General features: G+C 48.5%; 1 protein-coding gene across 1 annotated transcript in view; it reads right to left on the reverse strand.

Moving 5' to 3' along the window:
• The window catches only part of LOC308629024 (uncharacterized protein), a 159,136-nt gene that overhangs the window by 15,324 nt on the left and 118,835 nt on the right, over window positions 1-24,977 (reverse strand). The window contains exons 4-5 of the mRNA XM_081256471.1: window positions 4,329-4,675; window positions 3,825-3,906 (exon numbers count right to left, since the gene is read on the reverse strand). Of these exons, the coding sequence (XP_081112597.1) occupies window positions 4,645-4,675 (31 nt within the window). The 3' untranslated portion in view covers window positions 3,825-3,906; window positions 4,329-4,644. The remainder of the gene's footprint in view (window positions 1-3,824; window positions 3,907-4,328; window positions 4,676-24,977) is intronic.

The following is a 24,977-nucleotide window of genomic DNA, read 5'->3' on the forward strand; positions in this document are numbered from 1 at the left end:
AAAGGACCACAAGTTTAGCAGCTAAAACGTACACACATTTCCAAGCTCGGTGTCTGTGGGGTAGGAGTCCCGGTATACGGCTCAGCTGGTCCTCTGCTCAGGGTCCCACGTGGCCACGATTGAGGTGCTGGCCCAGCTTCTTCTGGGCTGCTGGCTGCCCTCAGGTCCCAGAAGCTCCATGGTCCCCTGCCAAGCGTCCCTCTCTGGGGCCGTTCACAACATGGCTGTTTGCTCCTGAGAGGCCAGCAGGAGAGTCTGTCTCCAGTTGTCATGGGGTCATTGGGGTCCTGGGAGTGATGGGCGTGACATCCAACTCTCTTTACATACGATGCGACCCAAAGGGAAGGGATGACATCACAGCCCTTTCACCAAATTCTACTGGTTAGAAGCACACTGCAGGCCCCACCTACACTCATGGGGAGGTGATGATACAGGGCATTGACTCATTGGGGGGGGGCAGGGGTGTTTCACCTTCCCGTGTGTCTAATTTAACCCAGAAACAGAACATCACCTACCCTCCCAGAAGCCTGGCTTACCCACCCCCAGGTCCACTTAGAGGTAAGACCAGTGTGGAGTTAAGAGCCAGTTATAGCTGATTGTTAAATATTCAGGAATTCCATGAGCTAGCTGTTAAACACAGATGTTATAAAAAGTTGAATTATATAAACTTAGAGTGAAATCAATTCTATCAAAAACAAGCTCTCAAAACTCATCACTTCATGATTACTTTACTAAAACCCGTGCTTTTGAGGTTATACATCTCTTGTACCTGCATGGTGGAAATACTTTCCCTAACTCTGCATTCAAGGTATTTCTCATGTTGGTTCAGATACTCCCAAGTTGGCCATTAGAGAAATAGTTACACTGTGGAACTCTGGAAATGCTACAATTCAGAGCTTGAAGGCCAAACGAGGCCCTTGCTCAAGCTAAGAATGGCTTTTACATTTTTTAAAGGTTCGTAAAAAATAAAACAAAGAACATGTGCCAGAGACCATTGGTGTCCGGCAAATATGTATCTGGCCCTTTGTAGAAAACACTTCCCAACCCCTAGTCTAGTAATGGAGAAAATTAACAGTGCAGCTAAACTTAAAATTGTGTCCAGTTTTTAGCCATTATATTATGACTGGCACAAAACATTCATCCAGTACTGGAAAATGATCCAATACAGCAAAGAAGTTGCTCGCATCACTGATGAATAAAGATCTATATCTTTTTGGTTCATTTCTGTCTTACTCATTGATGTGATTAAATCAACCAAAGTTCATATCACATATTACACTTAATAACAATAAATTTATTGGAAAAACAGTGCGTTGGGAGACAACTCAATTTGATAGATTATGCTTGAATTTTAACCATAGGTTGGCCATGGATACAAGAGTTCAGCAAAAATAAGCAATAGCAACATCTGAGAATCAATTGGCTCCAGGGAATTTACAAGAAAGAGTACTGTATGTTTTACCATTTTTGGTAGGCTGTGTACTGTACGCGCTTTATACTAGTTAAAATTCATAATAAATGTGTCTACAGATGCACTCCTCCCCCTGCCAGCTGTTAAACATGTACCATCAGCCTGAACTTTGGGCGAGATACTTCCTGATTTCCTTTATAATTTAACCACTTTTAGGTTTCCTCTTACCTAGGTGTGGCCCATCTTCCTTAGGACCTGTGGCAACATCTGGTACATACTAGGTATTTTAAAAATACGGAAGTGGGTAAACTTCTGAGAAACACTAATTTTACAGAGCAACCAGCAGTGGCAATGCAACTGAGCAATGCAAGTGAGCCTTTAAGATAAAACGGCAGAAAAAAAGGGGGAAAGTTTCTTTGCTTTTCCATCTCTAAAAGGCCCTGCTCAAATCTTTTTATACTTAACGGAATAAAGTCAAAGGACAAAAAAAAAAAAAAAAAAAAAAGGCAACAGCCGTAACAGTAACTACCACAGACTGCTCGCTTACTATGGGCCCAACAGTGTCTCTCACATAGAATCCCATAAATAAAACCTATAGAATAGGTGATAAAGTAAAAGACCTAAAACACTTCCTGAATATCCTAATAATTAATTCACTCTCCGTTCATGGATTTTACTGAGCATTTTACAGCGCGCCGACAGGAAACCAACGGTGTCGGCCCTCCGGGAACTTAAACTCAGGCTGGGGAGGGGCAGCCAGCCTGCAGCCCCTCCGGCCCGCGCGGATGCCCCCAACGCGCATCACAGCCCGGCCGCCGTGCACATCCGGCCGCAGGCCCCACTTGCGCGGGGCACGGTCTCAAACCTCCGCCAGCCCCGCACGTGCGCCCCCGGAGGCTCGCCCCGCCCCGCCCCCTTGGGGACCGGGGCGCCGCGGACCCGCAGCCATCACGAGGACGCAACGGACCTACGCCCGGCTCCTGCGTAAACCGGAAGGCGCGTCGTGACGCGTTGTGCGCAGGCGCGACGTGCAGCGCAGAGCACCTGGCCTCCGCTAGGGGGCGCTGGGGCCGCCAGCGCCATGGGGGAGGGGAGGCCGCCGCGCCGGGACCGGACCACGTGCACACCACGTGGCGCCCCCTGCAGCCCCGGACCGCAGTAGGGTCGCCGGACCGGCCACGCCGCGCAGCCAGCAGCCCGCAAAGGCGAAGGGATGGGTCTCCCCGCCGGCGCCCCCCTTGACCTCTGACCTCTAACGCCACTACCGTTAGGGTCACCCCCTTGCCGGTGGCCGCGCGGTGTGTTTATAAACAGAACTCCCGGCGGGGCCAAAACCCCGGATCGCGGATTCACGCCCGGGGGAGCGGAGCTTTCCGTGCCGTGCGCCTTCTGCGCATGCGTCCTGCGGGGCGCCGGCCGGTTCCTCCTGCTCTTGCGCACTGGCGGGCGGGGCGGGCCGCCGCGCCGGGCGGGGTCGCGCTGCCGGGAAGGGGCTGGCGGCGGCCGGGAAGAGCTGGATGCGGCGGCTGCAGCTCTGCCCCCGGCCCTGCCCGGTCCTTCCTCACCCTTCCTGGCTGTGTGACCTGGGCAGGCCGTCAGCCTGCTCTGAGCCGGGTCCTCGCCTGAACGGCGGGGCACAGATGGGTGGTCGCGCAAGTGAAATACTGACCTTCCCTGGCTCTGTCCTTGGCCCGTGTTGACCCCTCGGGGCAGTGTCGCCTGGCCCTGAAGCGAGCCTTAAACATTTCCGTCCACCCGCGTTGACGAGTGGGTGAACAAAATGTGGTACCTACCCGCAGTGGAATACTATTCAGCCTTAAAAAGCAACGGAGTAAAATTTGTGTTATGCCTACTTTAATCACAGTATGACATGTGCTGTGTAACATGGGTGGATCTGGAAGAATACTCCAGACACAGAGTGACACGTGCTGTATGATCCCACTTACAGACATCTCTGAAATAGGCAGATTCACAAGTAGCCAGGGGCTGGGGAGGGGACAGGGGCGTTTTGATAGGGACAGAGTCTCAGTTTGGGAGGATGAAAAAGTTCTGGAGAGGGACACTGGTGATGGTTGTACAACAATGTGAATGTACTTAGTGCCCCTGAATCTACACTTCGAACTGGTTAACGCCGTAAATTGCATGTTACGTGTATTTTAAGCCCCGCCTCCCCATCAGTTCACGTTGTGCCTGAAAATATCCTTCCCATGTTTTAAAAGGTCTGGACCTCTCTCACCCTGCCTGTGTCATTTTGAACCCCTCTAGCCTCAACCTGGTGCTTTTCTTACCGGGTACACACCACCCTCCTCACTTCTTGCGGTTCTCTGACAGAAATGTTTGTCCCTCTCATCTTTTTATGGCTGTGTCCTTCTTTGTATATTCATTCGTTTAATCAACATGTATCCATGCTTACCTTGTGCTAGGCTTTATACACGGAGCAGGGGACACACAGGTGATCACAGCAGGGAAGGGCTTTCCTCTCACAGACTTTGTATCTGGCAGAGGGCACAGTCAATAAACACAAACAGAAAAACATCAGATGGTTAAGTGCTTAAGACCCCCCTGGCAATGTGATAGCAGCTGGGGATCGGAGATCTAATCTAGATCAGGTGGTCCTGAGGGGCTCTCTGAGGGCTGACTGTTTGAACTGAGACCTTACAAGACAAGGAGGCGGCCATGGAAGATGCGGGGAGGGAGGGGAATTTCCAGGGAGAGAGAGGAAGCTAGTGGAAAAAACCCTGAGGCCAGAACCATTTCAGTGTGTTTTAGGAACTGAAAAAAGGGCAGGTGGTAGGAGCCCTGAGCAAGGGAGAGGTTTAAGAAGTGAGGGCAGAGAGATAGGTGCTCCCATTACTAAAACCATGGAACAAATTACCCTCAAACTTGTAGTGTAAAACAACCAACTTATTTGACTCACGATTTGATGGCTCAGCAGTTCGTTTAGGGCTCAGCCAGGCAGTTCTCGCTTGCGGGGGGGTGGTCTATGCGGTGACCATAAGACAGTGGTGGGGCTGTGGGCAGCTGAAGGCTGGACGGGGCTGGATGTCCGGGTTGGCAGGCGACACTGGCCGTCAGCTGGGAGCTCAGATGGGGCTGCCCGTCTGTGGCTTCCTTCACGTGGTGATCTGAGATGAAGTGCTCTTTTCTTGCAAAGCAAGGTTCCCAGGGGAACCAGGTGGAAAGGACACCGCCTTTTAAGACTTATCCTTGAAAGTCACGTAGTCTCATTTTTGTCATACTTGGTTGGTCAGAGCAATCAGAAACCTGAACAGATTCAAGGAGAGGGGGAAAAAGAAAAGATGACGAATGCATTTCTACCCTAGGTTCCTAGATTCTCAAACCAGTCCATAAGCACCCTCTGGGAAACGTATGGACTGATCGTCCTCAAAAATAGTTAAACACAGCTGTACCCAATCTAGCATTATGTATTTACTCTTTTAGACTATAACTAATTTAGTGTTACTTTAGTATTGCTTCAAGAATAGCTCACATAATGTTGGTGGAGATAGGGAAAAAAAAAGCAGAGGGGACAGAGACCCCACCTCTCAGCGAGAGGAGTGTCAAAGATTTTTGGAGCCAGGTTTTAAAATCACTGCACAGGTTATCTTAGCTCTTTGTACAGGTGGAGAAAATGATGCTTCCAGGCAAAGTGACTTGCCCAGGGTTACCAGGCAGAGCAGGGCTGGGCTGAGTGAGCCAGGCCCCTCCCACATCTTTCCGACCCTCCTGGGCTCCAGCCACAGGGAAGGGAAGGGAAGGGAGGCTTCAGGATCAGAGTCTCACGACCGCTTTTGGCTTACACGTCTCCTCAGAGAGGCCTTTGGAACACTGCCCAGTTCAAGTAGCGCGAGGCCCTCTGGTTCATGACCCTGATTTAGTGCCTTCACAGCCCTTATCACTCGGGTTATGGGTTCATTGTCTGTCTCGCCCGCTCCCGGGAGCCTCGTGTGTCTCTCACCGCTGCGTTTGCAGCCTCCAGCCGGGGCTTAGCCTGCAAGAAGCATCGCCGAAGCCCCCGCAAGGAGCCTATGGGTTTAACGCAGGGCTGGCTCACCCGGCCTTCCTAACTGCCGCCTGAGACAGCCATATAGACATCCACGTGGTCCTCCCGGCAACCCTTAGGCCCATTTTATAGAACAGGAAATAAAGGCTCTGGAAGGGAGAACCAGGATTGGAGCTGCGGACTGGATCGTTTTTCCACTGACGACAGCCCTCTCCCCCTCTCCCAAACTTGTCACGGGTTAAAGAGGCAGTAAGTGGGGGGCTTTAGTCAACTGTGGGGTCCGACGGGGATGGCTGTGAGGGGTCTTTATTAAAATATGTGTGTCTGGGGACTTCCCCGGTGGTCCAGTGGTTAAGACTCGCGCTTCCACTGCAGAGGGTGAGGGTTCGATCCCTGGTTGGGGAACTAAGATGCCATGTGTCCCGCAGCGCGGCCAAAAAAAAAAAAAAGTTTGTCTGTTTACATCACACCTTATCTCTGAAAGGACAGAGGCTTGCCACACCCTTTGGTGGCATCGCCTTCCTCAGTGGCGCCAATGGTTGCTTTTAGAAGAGGACCCTCGGGGAGTCTAACTGCAGCGTGTTGGCAAGTTTCATCACCGGCCAGCAGGATGGGGAGGCCCGGCCGGGCCCATGGTCCCAAGGATCCCACAGGAAAAATCCTCGGTCTCCCTACCTCATGTGACTTGTCCCCCTGCCAGCAGACTGGAGCAACTGGCAGGGTCCCAGACACCACTCCTCTGAGTGTACCACAAAGAGCTTGTAAGACATGCGGGGGCCAACATGTAATTACAGGATCCCAGACTTGGAGACAATTCTGCTGGTGCAGGAGCCGTGAGGCCATTAATGTCACTTGGGACACGAGTCCACAGTTAACAGGAGACAGCTTCACTGAAGCATCTATTTTTAAAACCTTAGCTTTCCCTACCCACCAAAGTGTAATTTTTAAACCTTAGTTTTTGGCTCAGTTTCCTCTGCCTCACTCCCCCAAATTTGGAGAAAATCTATGAACTCCTTCAGTATCAAGGTATATATCTATCCCTGGACTGGTATCCCTTTTTTCTGCTTTTCGACAGAAAAAGTCCATTACACACACACACACACACACACACACAGAGTACAAGGTAACTTTGCATAAGTAGTATGATCTTGTAGTAATAAACCGAGTTCGGTTGCTGAACATGTGGGAACACATTGTAGGGTATAGATTTGGAATTTGAACATTTAATAACGTTGGAGACAATGTCTAAAGCAATGATCCTCCAAATGAAGTCTGAGGACCACTCCTGGTCTGTCCAATGTTTACTGGTCTCTGACAAAAAAGTACAGAAATCGGAAATAAGGATTTAGAAACTTCTTTAGCAATTTGACCTTTTAATGACATCCAGGAGTGGATTCTGTAGACGTCATTTATTTTACAAAACACATTGGGAAGAAGACTGAAGCCTGGTCCCTCACCACACATAGAACTCACCTAAAATTTTTTGTACATGATGTGAGCTCTACCTAGAAACCCAAGACAGTTGGAAAACTACCATAAGAAGGGTGGGTACACAGCATAAAAAAAAATCGATAGAAGCTCTATATACAAATAATACCTCCTTATAAAACAGAAGATCCCTTTTACAGTAGAAGCTAAAATGAAAATACTCAGGAATAAATGAAGAAATATGCAAAATCTTTATGATTGATTTTTCTCCCTTTAAAAACCGGAAGACACAAGGAATTTTCTTGACAAAATTGAGGTGTTTTAGCTGATCAAGTAGGACTCTGACCACTTTACAATAGTCCAAAAGAACATCCAAGAAAGCCCAGGTGCGAGTCCAGAAACTCATGGCTTCTTGAAGAGCCTGAAGAACACGTCTGCCACCATGAATCTGCCTGTTCCAGATATTTCATGTAAAGGGATCATACACTATTGTTCTCTCCTGTCTAGCCTCTCATTTAGCTTATGATGTTTCCAAGGTTCATCCATGGTGTAGCACGCATCACTACTCCATCCCTTTTTATGGGCGAATAATATTCCATTTTGTGGATAGACCACATGTTGTTTATCCATTCATCTATTGGTGGGCACTTGGGTTGTGTCTATTTTTTGGCTACTGTCAATAATGCTGCAATGAACACGCAGGAATAAATATCTGAATTCCCGTTTTCAATTCTTTGGAGTGTATTCCTAGGAGTGGAATTGCTGGGTCATACGGTAGCTCCATTTTAACTTTTGGAGGAACTGTCAGACTGTCTTACAGCATTACACCATTCTACATCCCATCGGCAACGTGCGAGGGTCCCAATTTCTGCCCATCCTCACTGGCACCTGTTATTTTCCACTGTTACAATGAGATGCATCCTGGTAGGTGGGAGGTGGCATCTCACTGTGGTTTTCTCCTGCGTTTCCCTACTGATTAGTGATGTTGAGCATCTTTTCCTGTGCTTGTTGGCTATTTGTATATCTTCCCTGGAGAAAAAAATCTCCAACAGATATTAAGAAAAATATTAGCAAAACTTAATAAAATATTGATAAAGCATTCTAATAGAAAGCAAAGTGCTTGAACTTTTCTATTAGAATCACCTGGGGAATTTTTTTAAATCCCTGATATGCAGGTTGCAGCCAGTACAGATTAAATTGGGGTCTGTAGGGATTCCCACATCAGCAATTTTTTTTTTTTTTAAGCTTCCCGGGTGGTTTCAATGTGCACCTGAGCTTAAGGACCATGGTTCTTGAGCAGAGCGTCTCAGACTTTACCATGTCTATGAATCATCTACAGATCTGGTTCAAATGCAGGTTGTGATCCAGAAAGTTGGAAGTGGAGCCTGAGACTCTATTTTTAACAAGCTCCCAGGTGATGCTGACGCTGCCCAAATGAGGACAGCATCATGAAGAGCAAAACCCTTCCAGGAATGCTGCTGTCGAGGCTGCTGGCCCTTGGACCACAATTTGAATATAGCGGATGGACTGCTGCGTCAGACCAGCAGCACCAGCATCTGGCATTTGCTACGAATGCAGACTCTCAGGCCCCACCCCAGGCCACTGCCATGGAATCTGCATTTTACACGATTCCGGGTGCTTGCCAGGCGTGTCACCCTGGGATCAGCACTGGTCTGGCGCTGTGGTCTCCCCAGCTTGTGGAGTAGGAGGCAGGCAGTGGGTGTCACCACTGCACAGCAACGATGAGCAAATGCTTCTCGAGTGCTTTGACCTTTCTCGGATCAAAAGCTCTGATTATGAGGGTGATTTTGCGGTTCCAGCCAAGTTGGCTGCACCCTTGATCATCTCGGAGCGCCCTGGTGCCCTGGAGATGGCACTGCAGGATGGGAATTGAACGGGACGGAGCTGAGAAAAACTGCAGCAGCTCCTCCCTGACTTCTTGCCAATGGGTCCAGCTGTAACTGCCAGGACTCGCCGGGGCTCTTCCAGGAGGTCCTCCCCTGACCTCTGGCTTCCCAGATAAATGGGGGGTGTGAGTCACCCCAGCACCCCTCCCTGTGCGATTCTCTAACAGGACGACTTGGACAGACACTGGTGGGAGGTTCACGTTCATTGGCTGGAACCGGAGAGGGTTCATTCAATTACTCAACCAGCATTTATTGATTGATTACTGTGTGACGGGCAGCCCGCTAAGTGCTGGGGACACAGATCGAGGGCAAAGAAAACAGTCGGTGATGAAGCGTCACCCAAATGCATGAAAACTATGAACAAGTGCTACCGAGGAGAGCTGCCCGGTGCTCAGAATGGATAGAAGAAGGGGCTTTGACCTTGTCTGGGAGGAGAGATCTAAGGGATAAACAAGCAGCCAGCTCTGCGGAGTGGGGTGGGCAGGAAGCAAGCGCAGTGACTGTAAAACATAAAGCGTGGCTCTGTGTGCCTGCACGAACGACAGATTTCCTTAGTTTCCCTTTCTCCCCGGTGACAACTGGTCTTGGCCACGCGAAGCTGGAGTTTATGGGTCATTGTGTCACTCGGAAAGTGCCATAAGCTCTTCCATAGGGATGGCCCCAAACTCCAGGGCAATCCCTGACCTCAAAGCAATCAGCATGTGCTGTATCTTGTGCAAGATGTGGCTCCGGGTCATCCCGAGAAGTGCTAGCTGGGCTCTTATCTGCAAAGAGCCACTGATTTTATTGCAAAGATTGGAAACTACCAAGGAAAAGAACAAGAACAGTTTACAAAACGGCCGCTTTGGGAGTTCAGAGGGAAGGAGGGGCTGAGGGAGAATGGAGTGGTCTAGAGGGGCGGGGGCAGGGTGGGAACACAGTACAGACAAGAGGACTAAGGGGGACTGTGAGCCTGACCCTGGAGGGAGGGGTGGAGGGCCTTGTCCCAAGTGCACACGCCTGCACAGGTGTAGATACAGATGGGAACCCAGGTACGACTGGCTGCAGGGACCCCATTCCTCCCATACAGCCAAACTGCTCAGTTGTAGACATGTTGAGTTTGCCAAGATGGCGGGCTTCTAGATGGATACGTCCAAAGGGCACTTGCAGATGTGAAGGGATTGTAGAGGCTGTTGTTGTACCCTTTCATCCAGGACTGAACTCTTGTGTTTCTGTTCATGGAAGGTGGTCATGCAGGGGCTGCTCAAACATACCTGGTGATGGGATTCCCCACCACAAAGGGCCACCCAGTTCTTTTTTCAGAGACGTTTGATTGCTTAAGTTCTTCTTTATCCTGAGCCAATATCTCATTGCGGTGGCTTCTCTTGCTGTGGAGCACAGGCTCTAGGTGCGAGGGCTTCAGTAGTTGCAGCACGTGGGCTTAGTAGTTGTGGCACGCGGGCTCCAGAGCGCAGGCTCAGTAGTTGTGGCGCACGGGCTTCGTTGCTCCGCGGCATGTGGGATCTTCCTGGATCAGGGATCAAACCCGTGTCCCCTGCATTGGCAGGTGGATTCTTAACCACTGCGCCACCAGGGAAGTCCTTTTTTTTTTTTAATGATAAACAGGACAGAGGCAAGAGGAGACCCATGAGATCTCAAGACCTTTCTCTGGCTTGATGTCAACCCATTCATCAAAACTTTGCATCCAGTCCTTCAGCATCTTCTGAATCAGTCTCACTCAACTACCCTTGGCCCATAGTTGTCTAACCCGCCCAGAGGGGCATCAGGAGGACCTCTGGCAAATGTCTGGCTGAAACCCAGACATGCAGTCTCTTTAGTCTTATCCTAAAGATAAGGGAATAAGGCAGGGGAACGAGTTTCCTCTGGTATGAACAGTCTCTGTGGATCCAAGCAGTCTCCTAAGGACCATTTATCTGTGCCTTCTTCTCCCAGAGCCTACAAGAGTGTGGAATTTGTGCCCAGCCAGCCGTCCAGCTGTGCAGCTTCTAGAATCTACCCTTCCTGGCTTTTTGGCAAAGTGGGACAGCTGTCTGTTCATTTCTCCTCTCCTGGCACCTCCCCAGCCCTCGGGGCTCTCTGAGGATGGGGACTACATCTGTCTTGGTCACTGTCCTGTTTGCTGCAGCGCCCCCAGAGCCTGGCAAAGAGACGTGCTCAGTCACGGTGTCGTCTGTGCTGAACTGAACAAGCTCCGATTCTGCAATCTTGTTCCCGAGTTCCGTCCATCCCAACCTGTCTCCTGCTGTTGCTATTCTTAAAAAAAAAAAAAATATATATATATATATATATATATATATATATATATACACACACAACCAAACAAAACCCAGCATATTCTCTTTTGTAACTAGACAAGAAACACATGCCCGCTAAGGATCCTAAAAATAACCAAACAAAAATCATCCACAGTTCAATGCTCAGAGATAATGACTGCCAACATTTGCTTCCTGAGTTTCTGACTGAGATTTGCAACTGCCGGTAGAATATTTCCATCAGGATGTCTCTCAAACATCTCAAGCCCTACCTGACCCCAATCAACCTCATCACCTTCCCCACTCACACTGCTCCTGAGTTCCCTAGATTGGTGGACAGCATCACCATTCACCAGATCACCCAGGACAGAAATCTCGAATTATTTTCCTTTTGACCTCCAACATCCAATTATTCATCGAGACTTGTCCAGTCTAGCTCCCTGCAATGTGGTTTTGCGTTGTTACCCTGGCTTCCCTGGTCTCCAAAGCAGCCCCTTATCATTGCTCATCTGAATGACTGCAACAATATTCCTATGGGTCTCCTAACTTTAAACCTTTCCCACCGGGGCAATCTAATCTCTACACAGCTGCTGAGATAAGACCATATTATCTCTCTGCTCAAAAGCCTTCAGTGACACTCCATTTTCCAAAGAAAACTTCAGCATGACATTCAAAGCTCCACATCCTTTGGTACAAATCTCTATCTTCAGTCTCATCTTCTACTCAAATGTCACCTCCTCCAGGAAGCCTCCTCTGACCTGGAGGGTCAAAAGTTAACAACCCCCTTTCTCTGTTCTCCCACGGTGCTCTGGTCAGGTACCTTTAATAGGTCTTAGAAATCATCTTATGGTTTATCCCATGTATATCTTGTTCCCCCTCTAGATGAGGGACTCATTGATGCCGGGGACCACTTCATTTATCTTTGTGTGACCTGAGAGAACCACAGCGGTGTTCAGGTTGATTTCGAGATTCATCTGGGCATGAAAACTTGAACTCTGTAAATTTTAAATTAATTTTTCTTTTTTAAAAGTTTAATTTAAAATTTGCATATTTAAAAATTTATAAATATATCTATTTCCCAGGTATCCATTTTCTCTGATCTCCCCTGAGGAATTGTCAATCCCTTTCCCATTGGATACAGTTCAGTGGAGGCAGGGTGGAGTTTATAAATAGGAGTCTGCCCTCCCCCAAGAGGGAGTCTGTGACCCACACTAGACCCAACTAGACGCTTCTTCCTCTGGAAACTGAATCTGGGGCAAAAGAATGAAGAGGATAAAAGTGAGTGAAGTTCTTGTCCATCCTCCCCAGCTCTCCTTGTGGGACCTTCTGTCTTAGGGTTAGGGCCCCACCCCTTGTGCGTTAGGTCACACTCTGATTTTTTTGCTAATTACAAAATGGAAATTCCAGGACTCCAGAGGGCTTTGCCATCCACCCATTCCCTGTCAAACACTACGTTAAGCCACATTCGGATATACCCCATAGTACTTCCAATTCTGCCAGAGACAGGCTTCATCACTTGTCTAAACATCCTGGACCTCTGAGCTGGCAAGGTTTACCTGGTGGAGGTGTGGGCGCCAGCCACTGGCTACAGTTTACAGTTCAGCACAGTGGAGACATCATTCACAGTGGAGAAATGTGGGCACATCTATTCATAACACTTGTTTTATTTGAGACACTGAGAGGGTAAGTTTCTCTCTGGAAATATAACAGTAGGCAAGCAAAATCTCCAAAGAGGGACCTTTTAGAAGGCTAACTTATAGACTGGTATGTTCTCTCTCCTCATCCCAACCTATAGCTTAGCTTCCAGGAAAGGGTGTGGTTTGTTTTCACATACCAATGACTGTTTACTAAGCCAGCTGCTCCGTTGAGAAGGAGAATCATCATGTGATGGTGATAAGGTCATCCATAACTTTGCAGATACGGTTCTTGCTTTTTAACTCTTGAGCTGCCTTGGTTCTTGCTCATTTCGAGGCCTGGTTCTCCAGATTCCTACTGCTCCTGTGAGCCCTGGATTGGTTAGGGATGAGTTTGCAGGCAGCAGAAAAAGAGTGGCTTAAATGTCAGAGGTAGACAGCCCAGGTCTGGTCTGTAGCTCCACAGAGTCACCAATGTTCCAGACTCTTCCTCTCTGCTCTAACCATCCTCAGCATGTGGCTTCCATCCTCAAGGTCTCATATGGTCAGAACTGCTGCTGTGGCACCAGTCATCACAATGATATTCCATACAGGAGAAACAAGGAAGGGAGGAGGGTCAAAAGGACTTTGCCAGCATGGCCAACCACTTAAAAAAAGCTTTCCCAGCATTCCAACCCAGTGATTTCCATTTATATCTTATTTGCCATAACATGACAATCCCTAGTTTTAAGAGAAACTGAGAAGTGCAATTTAGCTGGACACATTCCTGGCCTGAAAACCAGGCTTCTGCTAGGAAGGAAGAGCTAGACGATGGACGTTGGGTGGGCAGGTCTTGCGCTTTGTCTCAGCCTCCAATATTCTTCCTTCTTTTTGCCTAGATTAGTTTGAGTTACTTTCCATGGTTTTCAACCAAAGAAGGCTCACGCTATATTTTTCTTCTTATAGAAACAATGCTTTCAGATTTATTGTGGGATAAAAGGAAAATACAGGTTAAAAAAAAAGGAAGATCAAAATCACCTATAATCCCACTATTCAGAGAAAAATATCATGAATAATAGATTCATATTAATAAGTATTCTACTAACTAGCGGTTTTCTAGCTTTAAAAAAAATAAAATCTTAAAGGGATGCTCAGTTCACAAAATAGATAAAATGGAGCTGCTCTGATCCATGTTGGAATGGGAGGCCCAGATCCCTCCCAGTGAGCCCCCTCTCCTCTGGCTAAGTTTTGGATTTAGCTGGGAAACGACGATTTTAAAGGACTTCCCACTGGCCACTGCACTGATACATCGTCGTTTACTTAATCAGTCCCCTATTGATGAGCACGTAGGTTGTTGCCAGTTTTCCACTGTTATAAACTTTGTTATAAACAAACTTTGTTATAAACAAACTCTCTGAACTATTCTTTCCACATAGCCAGGTTTGTTGGAGCTCGTTTACTGCCTTGGAGAAGGTGGCAGGACAAGGGGAGAGATGAGTCCTTCTTCTTCTTCTTTCTCTGCCATTTAGTGGCCTTACACCAAGGAAGTGTGTCCCTTTTCTTCCCTCATTCCCATCTTTAAAGGCACCAAATCTTTTCAGTGCATCCCCTCCTGGGATGCAGCCTTCCACGACACCTCCACTTGGTTTCATCCTGGGGTCTGTGAGAGGCCTATATGCGCCAGTAGGGGGCGACCACACTGGCTGGGCCTGGGCTCTCTTCAGACTGGTTAGTGTCCAGGCAGTACTGGCTCTTCAGCTATTTTAAAAATGCTTTTTATTTTTACATTGTTCTAGATTCACAAGAAGTTTCAAAAAATATGCAGAGGTCACTTGTTCCCTACCTCCAGTTTCCCCCAATGGTAACCTCCTGCATAATTATAATACGACGTCATAACCAGAAATTGACATTTGTACCAGAGCTTATTCAGATTTCACCAGTTACGTGTGTGTGTGTGTGTGTGTGTGTGTGTGTGTAGTTTTATGTAATTTTTACCGCATGTGTAGATCTGCGTAACGACCACCACAATCAAGATACAAAACTGGGGCTTCCCTGATGGCGCAGTGGTTGAGAGTCCGCCTGCCGATGCAGGGAACATGGGTTCGTGCCCTGGTCCGGGAAGATCCCACATGCCGTGGAGCGGCTGGGCCCGTGGGCCATGGCCGCTGAGCCTGCACGTCCGGAGCCTGTGCTCCGCAACGGGAGAGGCCACAACAGTGAGAGGCCCGCGTACCGCAAAAAAAAAAAAAAAAAAAAAAAAAGATACAAAACTGATCACCACCACCGCAAAGATCCCCCTCATGGGAAGGATTGGGAGTTTGGGGTCAGCAGGTGCAAACTCTTATATACAGGATGGATAAACAACAAGGCCCTACTGTATAGCACAGGGAACGATATTTGATATCCTGTGATAAACCACAATGGAAAAGAATATGAAAAAGTATATATATATATATACATATATATGTATAAAACAGAATCACTTTGCTGTACAGCAGAAATTAACACAACATTGTAAATCAACTACACTTCAATAAAATTAAAAAAAAAGTCTCCCTTGTGCTGCTCTGTTATAGCCTCCTATCCACTCACCCCCGTGCCTAACCCCTAGAAACCACTAATCTGTCTCCATCACTATAATTCTGCCTTCTGAAGAATGTTACACAAATGGAATATCATATAATATGTAACCTTTTGGGACTCACTCCTCCCTTCCCCCCAACATAATCCCCTTGAGATGCATAAAAGTTCTTATGTGTATCGACAGTTTGTTCCTTTTGATTGCTAAGTAGTATCCCTGGTGTGGATGTAACAGTTTCCTTAAAGGCAATTAGGTTCTTTCCAGTTTTGGGGCCCGACAAATAAAATTGCTCTGCACAAAAGTTTTTGTGTGGCATAGTTCTCATTTCTGCGTAAATGCCCCAAAGTGTAATTTCTGGGTTGTATGAAAAGTGCGTATTTAGTCTTGTAAGAAAGTGTCAAACAGGGAGTTCCCTGGCGGACCAGTGGTCAGGACTCAGCGCTTTCATGGCCGTGGGTCCGGATTCAATCCTTGGTCAGGAAACCAAGATCCTGCAAGCTGCTCAGCGCAGCCAAAAAACCAAACCAAAACAAAAAACTGTCAAACAATTTTCCAGAGGGGCTGTACCATTTTACTTTCCCACCAGCAACCATGTACAATCCAGTTTCTCCACATCCTTGCCAGGTTTGGGCGCTGTCCCCATTTTTTATTTTAGCCGTCTGGATGTAGTCACACCCCACTGTGCTTTTCATTTGCATTTCTCCTGTGGCTGACAATGCTGAAGTCTTTTCATGGGTTCACCTGCCATCTGTATATATTTTTCAGTGAAATATCTCTTCATGTCTTTCGCCCGTTTTCTAATTAGGTTGTTTTTTTACTATTGACTTCTGAGAGTTCTTTTGTTTTCTTTTAAATAGATTCTAAATACAAGTCAGTTGGTAAATAAATGGTTTGCAAATATTTTCTCTCACTTTGGAGCTTGTTTTTTTTTTCACCCTCTTAATGGGATAATTTTCTTTTCTATTGAGATGTAATTGACATACCATAAATCCACCCTTTTAAAGTGTACAATTGGGTAGTTTTCAGTATATTTGCAAAGTCGTGCAACTGATGCCTCTGTTTAGTTCTAGAACATTTTCATCACCCTTAGAATAAACTCCAGACCCATTAGTAGTCACTCTGCATCCTGTCCCTCCCCACAGGCTCTATAAGCTGCTTTCTGTGTCTATGGATTTGCCTGTTCTGGGTATTTCATTTCATATAAATGGAGTCATACTCTACATGACCTTTTGAGTCCAGCTTCTCCCACTTGGCATCATGCCTTCAGGTTTTACCCACGGTGTAGCATGTGTCAGTATTGCATTCCCTCCCATGGCTGGATCATACCTCATTGTGTAGATACACCACATTTCATTTGTCCATGGTTAGGAGTTGAATTGTGTCCTCCAAAAAAACAAATAAGGGCTTCCCTGGTGGCGCAGTGGTTGAGAGTCCGCCTGCTAATGCAGGGGACACAGGTTCGTGCCCCAGTCCAGGAAGATCCTACATGCCGCACAGCGGCTGGGCCCGTGAGCCATGGCCGCTGAGCCTGCGCGTCCGGAGCCTGTGCTCTGCAACGGGAGAGGCCACGACAGTGAGAGGCCCGCATACCGCAAAAAAAAACAAAACACAAGAAACACAAATGAAACCCTAACCCCTAGTTCCTCAGAATGTGACCTTTTTTGGAAATAGAGCTGTTACAGAGGAATTAGTTAAAATAAGGTCATCCTGAGTGAGCCCTTAATCAGCGATGACCAATGTCCTTACAAGATACATAGAGAGAAGGTGGCCATGTGACAACAGAGCAGAGATTGGAGTGATGCAGCTACAAGCCCAGAAATGCCAAGGATTGCCAGCAAAACCAGAAGCTGGAAGAGGCAGGGAAGGATTCCCCTACAGGTTTCAGCCCTGCCGAAACCTTGATTTCAGACTTCTGGCCTCCAGATCTGTGAGACAATATGTTTCTATTGTTTGAAGTCACTTGGTTTGCTGTAATTTGTTTCAGCAACCCTAGGAAACCCAAACATCCATTCCTCATGTGATGGTTATTTGGATTGTTTCCACCTTAAGGCTGTTAGGAATCATGCTGTTATGAACATTCATGGACAGCTTTTTGTGTGGACACATGTTTTCAATTCTCTGGGCTCTACACTGGAGAGTGGAATTGCTGAGTCATATGGTAACTCCAGGTTTAACTTTTTGTGTGTGCAGCAAAATGCACACAACATAAAATCTCTCATTTGAATCATTTTAAAGTGTACACTTCAGTGGCATCAAGTAATTCACAGTGTTGCAAAACCATCACCGCTATCAAGTTTCAGAACTTTTTCATCACCCCAAACTGAAACCCCACACATGAAGCACTCACTGCCCGCAAATCCCGTCCTCCCCCCTCCCCCACACCCCTTGCCCTCCCAGCCCCTGGAAATCATTCACCTCCTTGCTGTCTCCATGGATTTGTTATTGCACGTATTTCACAGAAATGGAATCACACCACGTGTGTGTCCTTTTGAGTCTGGCTTCTTTCACTTAGCATCACGTTTTCAAGTTCAATCACATTCTAGCATGTATCAGTACTTGACTCCTTTTATGGAGGAATAAAATCTACTGTATGACAAATGAACTTATCTACGAAACGGAAACAGTCTCACAGACGTAGAGAACAGACCTGTGGTTGCCGAGGGGAAGGGGGTGGGGGAGGGATGCATTGGGAGTTTGGGATCAGCAGATGCAAACTCCTATACATAGAATGGATAAGCAACAAGGTCCTACTGTAGAGCACAGGGAACGAGATTCAACATCGTGTAACAAACCATAATGGAAAGGAATATGAAGATGAATATATGTATATGTGTAACTGAATCACTTCGCTGTAGAGCAGAAATTAACACATTATAAATCAACTACACTTCAATCAAAAAAATCTACTGTATGAGAGTGAAATAAGTCAGAAAGAGAAAAACAAATACCATATGCTAACACATATATATGGAATCTAAAAAAAGAAAAATGGTTCTGAAGAACCTAGGAGCAGGACAGGAATAAAGATGCAGACATAGAGAATGGACTTGCGGACACGGTGAGGGGGAAGGGTAAGCTGGGATGAAGTGAGAAACTGGCATGGACATATATACACTACCACATGTGAAACAGATAGCTAGTGGGAAGCAGCCGCATATCACAGGGAGATCAGCTCAGTGCTTTGTGACCACCTAGAGGGGTGGGATAGGGAGGGTGGGAGGGAGATGCAAGAGGAAGAGGATATGGGGATATATGTATACGTATAGCTGATTCACTTTGTTATACAGCAGAAACTAACACACCTTTGTAAAGCAATTATACCCAATAAAGGTGTAAAAAAAATCTATTGTATGGATAGATCACATTTTGTCTATCCATTCATCAACAGATGGACACTTGGGTTGTTTCCACCCTTTGGCTGTGGTGAATAATGCTGCTATGGACATTAGTGTACACATTTTTGTTTCAGCTCCTGTCTTCAGTTCTTTTGGGTACCTACCTAGGAGTGGAATTGCTGGGTTGTGTGGTCATTCTAGTTAAAGGCATTTGCAACCTAGAAGAGGGCCCTCACCAGAACTCAGCCATGCTGGCACCCTGATCCGGGACTTCCAGCCTCCAGAGCTGGGAGAAATAAATTCCTGTTGTTCACAAGCCACCCAGTCCATGGTGCTTTGTTAGAGCAGCCTGAAAGGACTAAGACAGTTTTGCCTGTCTTTGAACTTGATCTGAATGGACTCGTACAGGACATACGCTCTAACTTTGCTCAGTGTGGTGTATGTGAGGCTCACACGTGTTGTCGGAATGGGCTTTGTTCACTCTCACTGCTGTATCATATTTCATTGTTACAGCCTATACACCCATGCTACTTACCCATTCACCGCTGACAGACATTTGAGTTGTTTCCAGCTTTTGCCTGTTGTAAGTAAAGTTGCAGGGACACGCCTGATGGTTCTTTGGGTGGGTCCATGCCCTTCTTCCACTTGCGGATTAGTGAGCTGGCTGGGGCATGGGGAATGTGTATAATTAGCTCCGGCAGGCACTACCAAACAGACTTCCCAAGTAGCTGTACCATGTGGTGCTACCACGTGATGGGAGAGAGTTTACTTTTGCCCAACTTGGTATCGCGTTGTAATTTTTCTTGGCGTTTCTTGGATGATTAGTGCCGTGAAGCACCTTTCCATATGCCAATTTCCCATTTGGTATTATCTGCAACACTCACTATAATCCTGAGAGGTTAGTGTCCTTGGGTCCACTGCACCAAGGACAGAGGCCAGTGGCCGGTCCGGGGGCGGGGGGACTGGCCGGTCCGAGGGTGGGCAGCTGGGAAGCCCTGGATCCCGGGTCTATTCGGATAACAGAGCGAGTTCTCACTCTCTGTCCTGTAGAGAAGCCTTGATTCCAGGAGAGGAAAACGTTCTTTTCCCCCGTCAAACTGGAGGAAGAACTCAGGTGAGCACTTGACAAATTCAAGTTGGGCAATGCATGGGTTAAGAAGGCTTTTTTTGGGGAGAGGGCTTGGTCAGCGGTGGCATGGATACTGATGTTAGCCGTCGCTGTTATTTTTATGGGAAAATGCATCCGAGTTCCACGCTGGGAACAAGGAATGAAGCCTGGGGTCCGGCCTGGGGGAGCACATCTCTGTTCCCAAAGAAAATAGCACAGCTTGAGTAAGAGCAAATCCTGGAAACGATGACAGCCTCTCGCAAGCTTGTTGCAAGCGACTCGCTCTGTTTGCAAAACCGGATCCACAGGCATGTGTGGAAGACAGGAGGCGTGCCGCTCTGGGTCTCAGGTTTCCAAAGCTCCAAGTTGATGAAATCCATTCTCTCCTCCGTTTTAGGTCCGGGTCCCCAGAAGCAAGCCCTGAGATGAGGGTTTATGTGCAGGTCATTTACGTGGGTCGTGGTCCCAGGGAGGTCTGCAGGGGAGACCCGGAGGCCAAGCGGGCCAGGACTTCTGGGCTGGCATCGGCAATTCGAAAGCGTCCTTGGCCTCGTTTTCCAGAGGAAACCAAAGCGATCAGCACATCGTGTAACGATTTATCAATGTCTTGGAGCCAGATGAAGTTGATGTGTGATTCCAGTGAGGCGGGCAGCCTCCCTCTCCCCAGTTCTGAAATGGAGACAGCCGGGAAAAGCTAGGAGGTCAAAGTCTAGACTCAAGGTCCTCATGCCACAGTAGGGCGAGGCTATCCGAGCTCCCCCACGACCCCATGATTCTTTTCACCAAGAGGTGAAAACACCAACGGATGCTTAGCTTTGGATGGCCTGCACCTGAGCGGCTCTGCCTGCCCACACAGAGATCAAGGGGTTTCCATCTCCCAGGTGAGCCCTCGGCCGAGGACCGACAGGTGTGAGAATATGAAAGCCCAGCTCCCTTGCCCGAGTCAAACCCTGAGGTGTAACCTACTTGCCAGAGGCCTGGACTTTGCCCCCAAGTCCTGCCTTCCCTCGACTACTCGGTCTCCCCTACGGATCTCCCGGGAACCGCGACCCACATTAATGACTAGCACACAAGTCCTCGCCTCAGGGAAGCACGGATTCCTGGTCGCCAAACCCTGTACATCGGCCCGTTGACACAGCCCATCCAGGGGTGCTGGTTTTCCTTGGTAACCACACAACACCTGTGATTCCAGGAAGTTCTGGAGTGAATGTTATACCTGGAGGTGGCGATGCAGGAACCTGGGGGTTTCCTCCCCCTCCCCCCTCCGAAGCCCTTGCCTGTCCAAAGCACACGTGGGATTCTCTGCTGTGACACTTGTGTGTTGGACTCATACGTGTACGGAAAGGGAGCAAACCACGAGTGGACCTCCCAAAGGGACCCCATCCGCGTCATCGCCACCAGGTCAAGCGCCAGAACCTTACCAGCACCCCAGCAGAGTCCCTGTGTGCCCTTTGGGTCACCACCCAGGCACCCCTAAGTGCTATCCGGACTTCTGACACCATAGCTGAGCTTTGCCTGCCGTTTGCATTTCACACGAATGAAATTACACAGGACATTCCTTTTTGTGGCTGCCTTCACGTACCTAATATTACTTTCATGAGGTTTGTCCATATCCTGTTTCATTTGCATTGCTGTCTAGTATCCACTCTGTGAATATACAGTTTATTTATCCTTTCTATTACTGATGGACACTGGAGCTCTTTCTAGTTTTGGCTCTAACAAAGGGCATGCCCACCGATGTTCTAGAACATGTTTCCGGGTGCATGTATGCATGTGTGCTGTTGGGCTAACACCTAGTGGAATTGCTGGGTCACGGGTATTTTTTTTTAAGTTTTTTTTTGATGTAGACCGTTGTTTAAAAGTCTTTATTGAATTTGTTACAGTATCGCTTCTAGTTTTTAAAAAATTATTTATTTATTTATTTTTGGCTGCACTGGGTCTTCGTTGCTGCGCGAGGGCTTTCTCTAGTTGAGGTGAGTGGGGCTACTCTTCGTTGCGGTGCACGGGCTTCTCATTGCAGTGGCTTCTCTTGTTGCGGAGCACAGGCTCCAGGCGCACGGGCTTCAGTAGTTGCGGCTCACGGGCTCAGCAGTTGTGGCGCATGGACTTAGCTGCTCCGCGGCATGTGGGATCTTCCCGGACCAGGGATTGAATCCATGTCCCCTGCATTGGCAGGCGGATTCTTAACCACTGAGCCACCAGGGAAGTCTCATTGCTTCTGTTTTATGTTTTGGTTTTTTGGCCACAAGGTATGTGGGATCTTAGCTCCCCGACCAGGGATCCAACCCACACCCCCTGCATTGGAAGGCAAAGTCTTAACCACTGGACCACCAGGGAAGTCCCATGGGTCATGGGTATTTGTATGTCCAGCTTGAGTAGATGCTGTCAAACGGTTTCCAGAGTAGGAGGTGTATCAATTCACACCCCGCCCCCGCTCCCCGGTAGTGCATAGCTCCTGGTTTCTCCATAACCTCACTGACCTTGGTATTTGGAACTTCCATTTTGCAACCTAATCAGAATGGATGGGATCGTTCACTCGAGTATTCTCCACCCTCAGGGCTGCTGCTGGTCGTTACATCCCTTTTGTATGAATTAGAAGAAGGACATCCCTGCCTTAAGACACTTTACATCCATCTGTTGAGAATTTTTGTGATGTGCTGTGTGGTCAGAGCGTGACATGCTACTGCCCTCTGCTGGACAACGGTTGACATTCATAGTACAAATCTTGGATGCCTGGGATAGAAAAGGCAGCCTCTCAGGTGGGGGGCCCTTGGGCAGTGCACTCCCTGGACGACCGCACATGGCGACCCTGGCCTCTCTCCTCTCCTGTTCACACATGCTGGAGGTGATGGTGAGGACTGGCTGGAGGAGGCTTAATGAAATCTCACAAGGTGATGGCTCGCGAGCTGAATCTGGTGTGCAGTTTATGTTTTACTTGACTCACAGTGTAAAAAAAAAAAACGAGCTCAAATTATTTATTGATTTTAAAATTTGGGGGATTTTAAGTAAAAATCTGAAAAATCAGAGAAACTAGAAAAAGTGGGCCCTCATCCTCAAATTATGACCTAGAGGCAGATCTGCTCGGGTCTCCAGTTAGCCTCAGTCTCTACCACGCCCCGCTGTCCTCAACCCCAAAGCCTCTGTCAGTTGGCAGCAACGAGACCAAAACAGCAAGCCAATGCGGTGCCAGATCCCCAGCCCCTCCACCCAAAGCGCTGTCACTTACTTATGGTAACAGCCTTGCTGCTGTGCGGATATACCTTTGGGATCACTGTTTTGACATTGATAAGGGAAGGAAAACCATCCCAAGCTGACCATTAGAGTGTGAGATAAAATAACTCCACTCTTCTGTGTACCGGAGTAAAAATCCCATCTGATAAGGTCTCTATGGAACAGTAGGGCCTTCACGACTAGAGTTTACTGACAGCCCTGCCCAAAGGGGCTGGTGCTTTATGAGCCGGTGGCCAAGAAATGAAGCACGAGGGGTGGGGCAGGAGGGGCTGGGATGAGCAGGTGAAGGGTGAGCAGGTGGCATCTAGAACTTTCTCAGAAAAGCTCTGGTGTCCCAGGAATCAGGGCTGGGGCGGCAGCCTAGCAAGTTAGGGGGCTGAGACTGAGTGGAAAATTCCTTATCTATGTGTTACATAGTTAAACTAGTTTTTTTTTTTTTTTTTTTTTTCCCTGCGGTACGCAGGCCTCTCACTGTTGTGGCCTCTCCCGTTGCGGAGCACAGGCTCCGGATGCGCAGGCTCAGTGGCCATAGCTCACGGGCCCAGCCGCGGCGCGGCATGTGGGATCTTCCCGGACCGGGGCACGAACCTGTGTCCCCTGCATCGGCAGGTGGACTCTCAACCACTGCGCCACCAGGGAAGCCCCTAGGATAACTTCTTGATGACCAAACCCAGGAGACACATTTGAGACACTTCAGATGTTTATTCAACGGAGTGCGGTCCAGAAGGAGGTTGACGGAGGCACAGGTGTGGGTGCGGGCAGAGGACAAATGGCAGAGCCCGGACCTGCAGGTCTTAATCATCGAGGTGAAGGCGAGGCGTCTGGGGCATCGGATGATGGTCTTGACAGGACCGGTGAAAATCAGGTAAGATCAGGAAGAAGAAGAGGGAGATTCGAACATGTCTCCGGGTTCCCTTCACTACCTTCGAGATGTTGTCGTCATGGAGACGGGGAAGAGGAGGAGGTCAGAGGCCCTGCAGGGGTGGGTGTGGGGCAGCCACCTGTGACCGGTACTGAGAGGATAAGGCGCTGAGTCACCTTGCCCGCCTAACCCTTCCCTGTCGGGGGCTTTCTAAGTGCAGTGGGGCAGCGCAGCGATGGGGCTCTGATCCTCAGCTGTGCTATCTAGAGCCTCTTTTGTTGGCTGTTCAAGTCCCCCTTGAGCAAACAGTCCAGCGCACCGCTCCCTCTGCACCTGTCTCATGTCCCCTGGGGGTGAGCGGACGTGTGTGCCCAGCTCTGACAAGGTCACGTCCAGCGTTTTCTGTCTGCAGACCTGAGTGTGGTCTTCCGCTCCAGGAAGGCTCAGGTGACACGACTGACTACAGAAGCCAGGCTTGTGCCTTCGTGTTCTGATGCATTGGGACTCTGGCTTCTCCATCATTTTCTGAACTGGCAGGGCGGCTCCCACATCTGGGAGATCTGTTTTTCCTCCACAGCGTTGGAAGGAAAAAGAATCCCCCTGGCATCTGGCGTTCGCTTGGAGTCTGCCAGGAGAATGGACCATGAGATAGAGTGTGAATGAGGGTCCTAGGATGGAGGCTGAACTCAGACGGCCAAGCATCCCAGGAGGACCTGTGGAGTCCCGGAGGGACCTGGTGAGAGAGGACTCTAAGACTTGAGAGCTGCTGACTTCATGGGGAATCAGGCAGTTTAAGAGTAGAAATACCAAATGGTCACTCATTTAAAGCGAAAGCTCCAGGTTTTCTCTCTCGTTGTGCTGGCCGCTCTGGACTAGGACCCGAACCTCTCCTGGGGGTTTGCACTCACCCTTTGCCCTTGGGGTACCTGAATGAAGATGTGTGAGAAAAAGGGCATTTCTCCAGGGAAGTTGTATCTGTCCAAGGGCCGTGCACATCTTCAGCAGAGGCTGCAGGGGACGCTGCTGGTGCTCAGCCTCTATCCCTTGGGTCCCGGTTATGGTTTGACGGGTCCCTCTCAAGATTCGGTGCACCTGTGCCCTTCTGCAGAGGGTGGCCTCTGGGCCACTGGAACTGCCCCCCACCCCTGCCCCCCATGCTTTGCTGGGTCCCATCCCCGTCTCTGCCCTCCCTTGCTCCCTGGCTTCTGCTGGGAGAGAGTCCTTCATGTGTCCTCCCACTTGACCG

Source organism: Mesoplodon bidens (genome assembly GCF_964165515.1).
Source record: "Mesoplodon bidens genome assembly, chromosome: 15".
NCBI lineage: Eukaryota > Metazoa > Chordata > Mammalia > Artiodactyla > Ziphiidae > Mesoplodon > Mesoplodon bidens.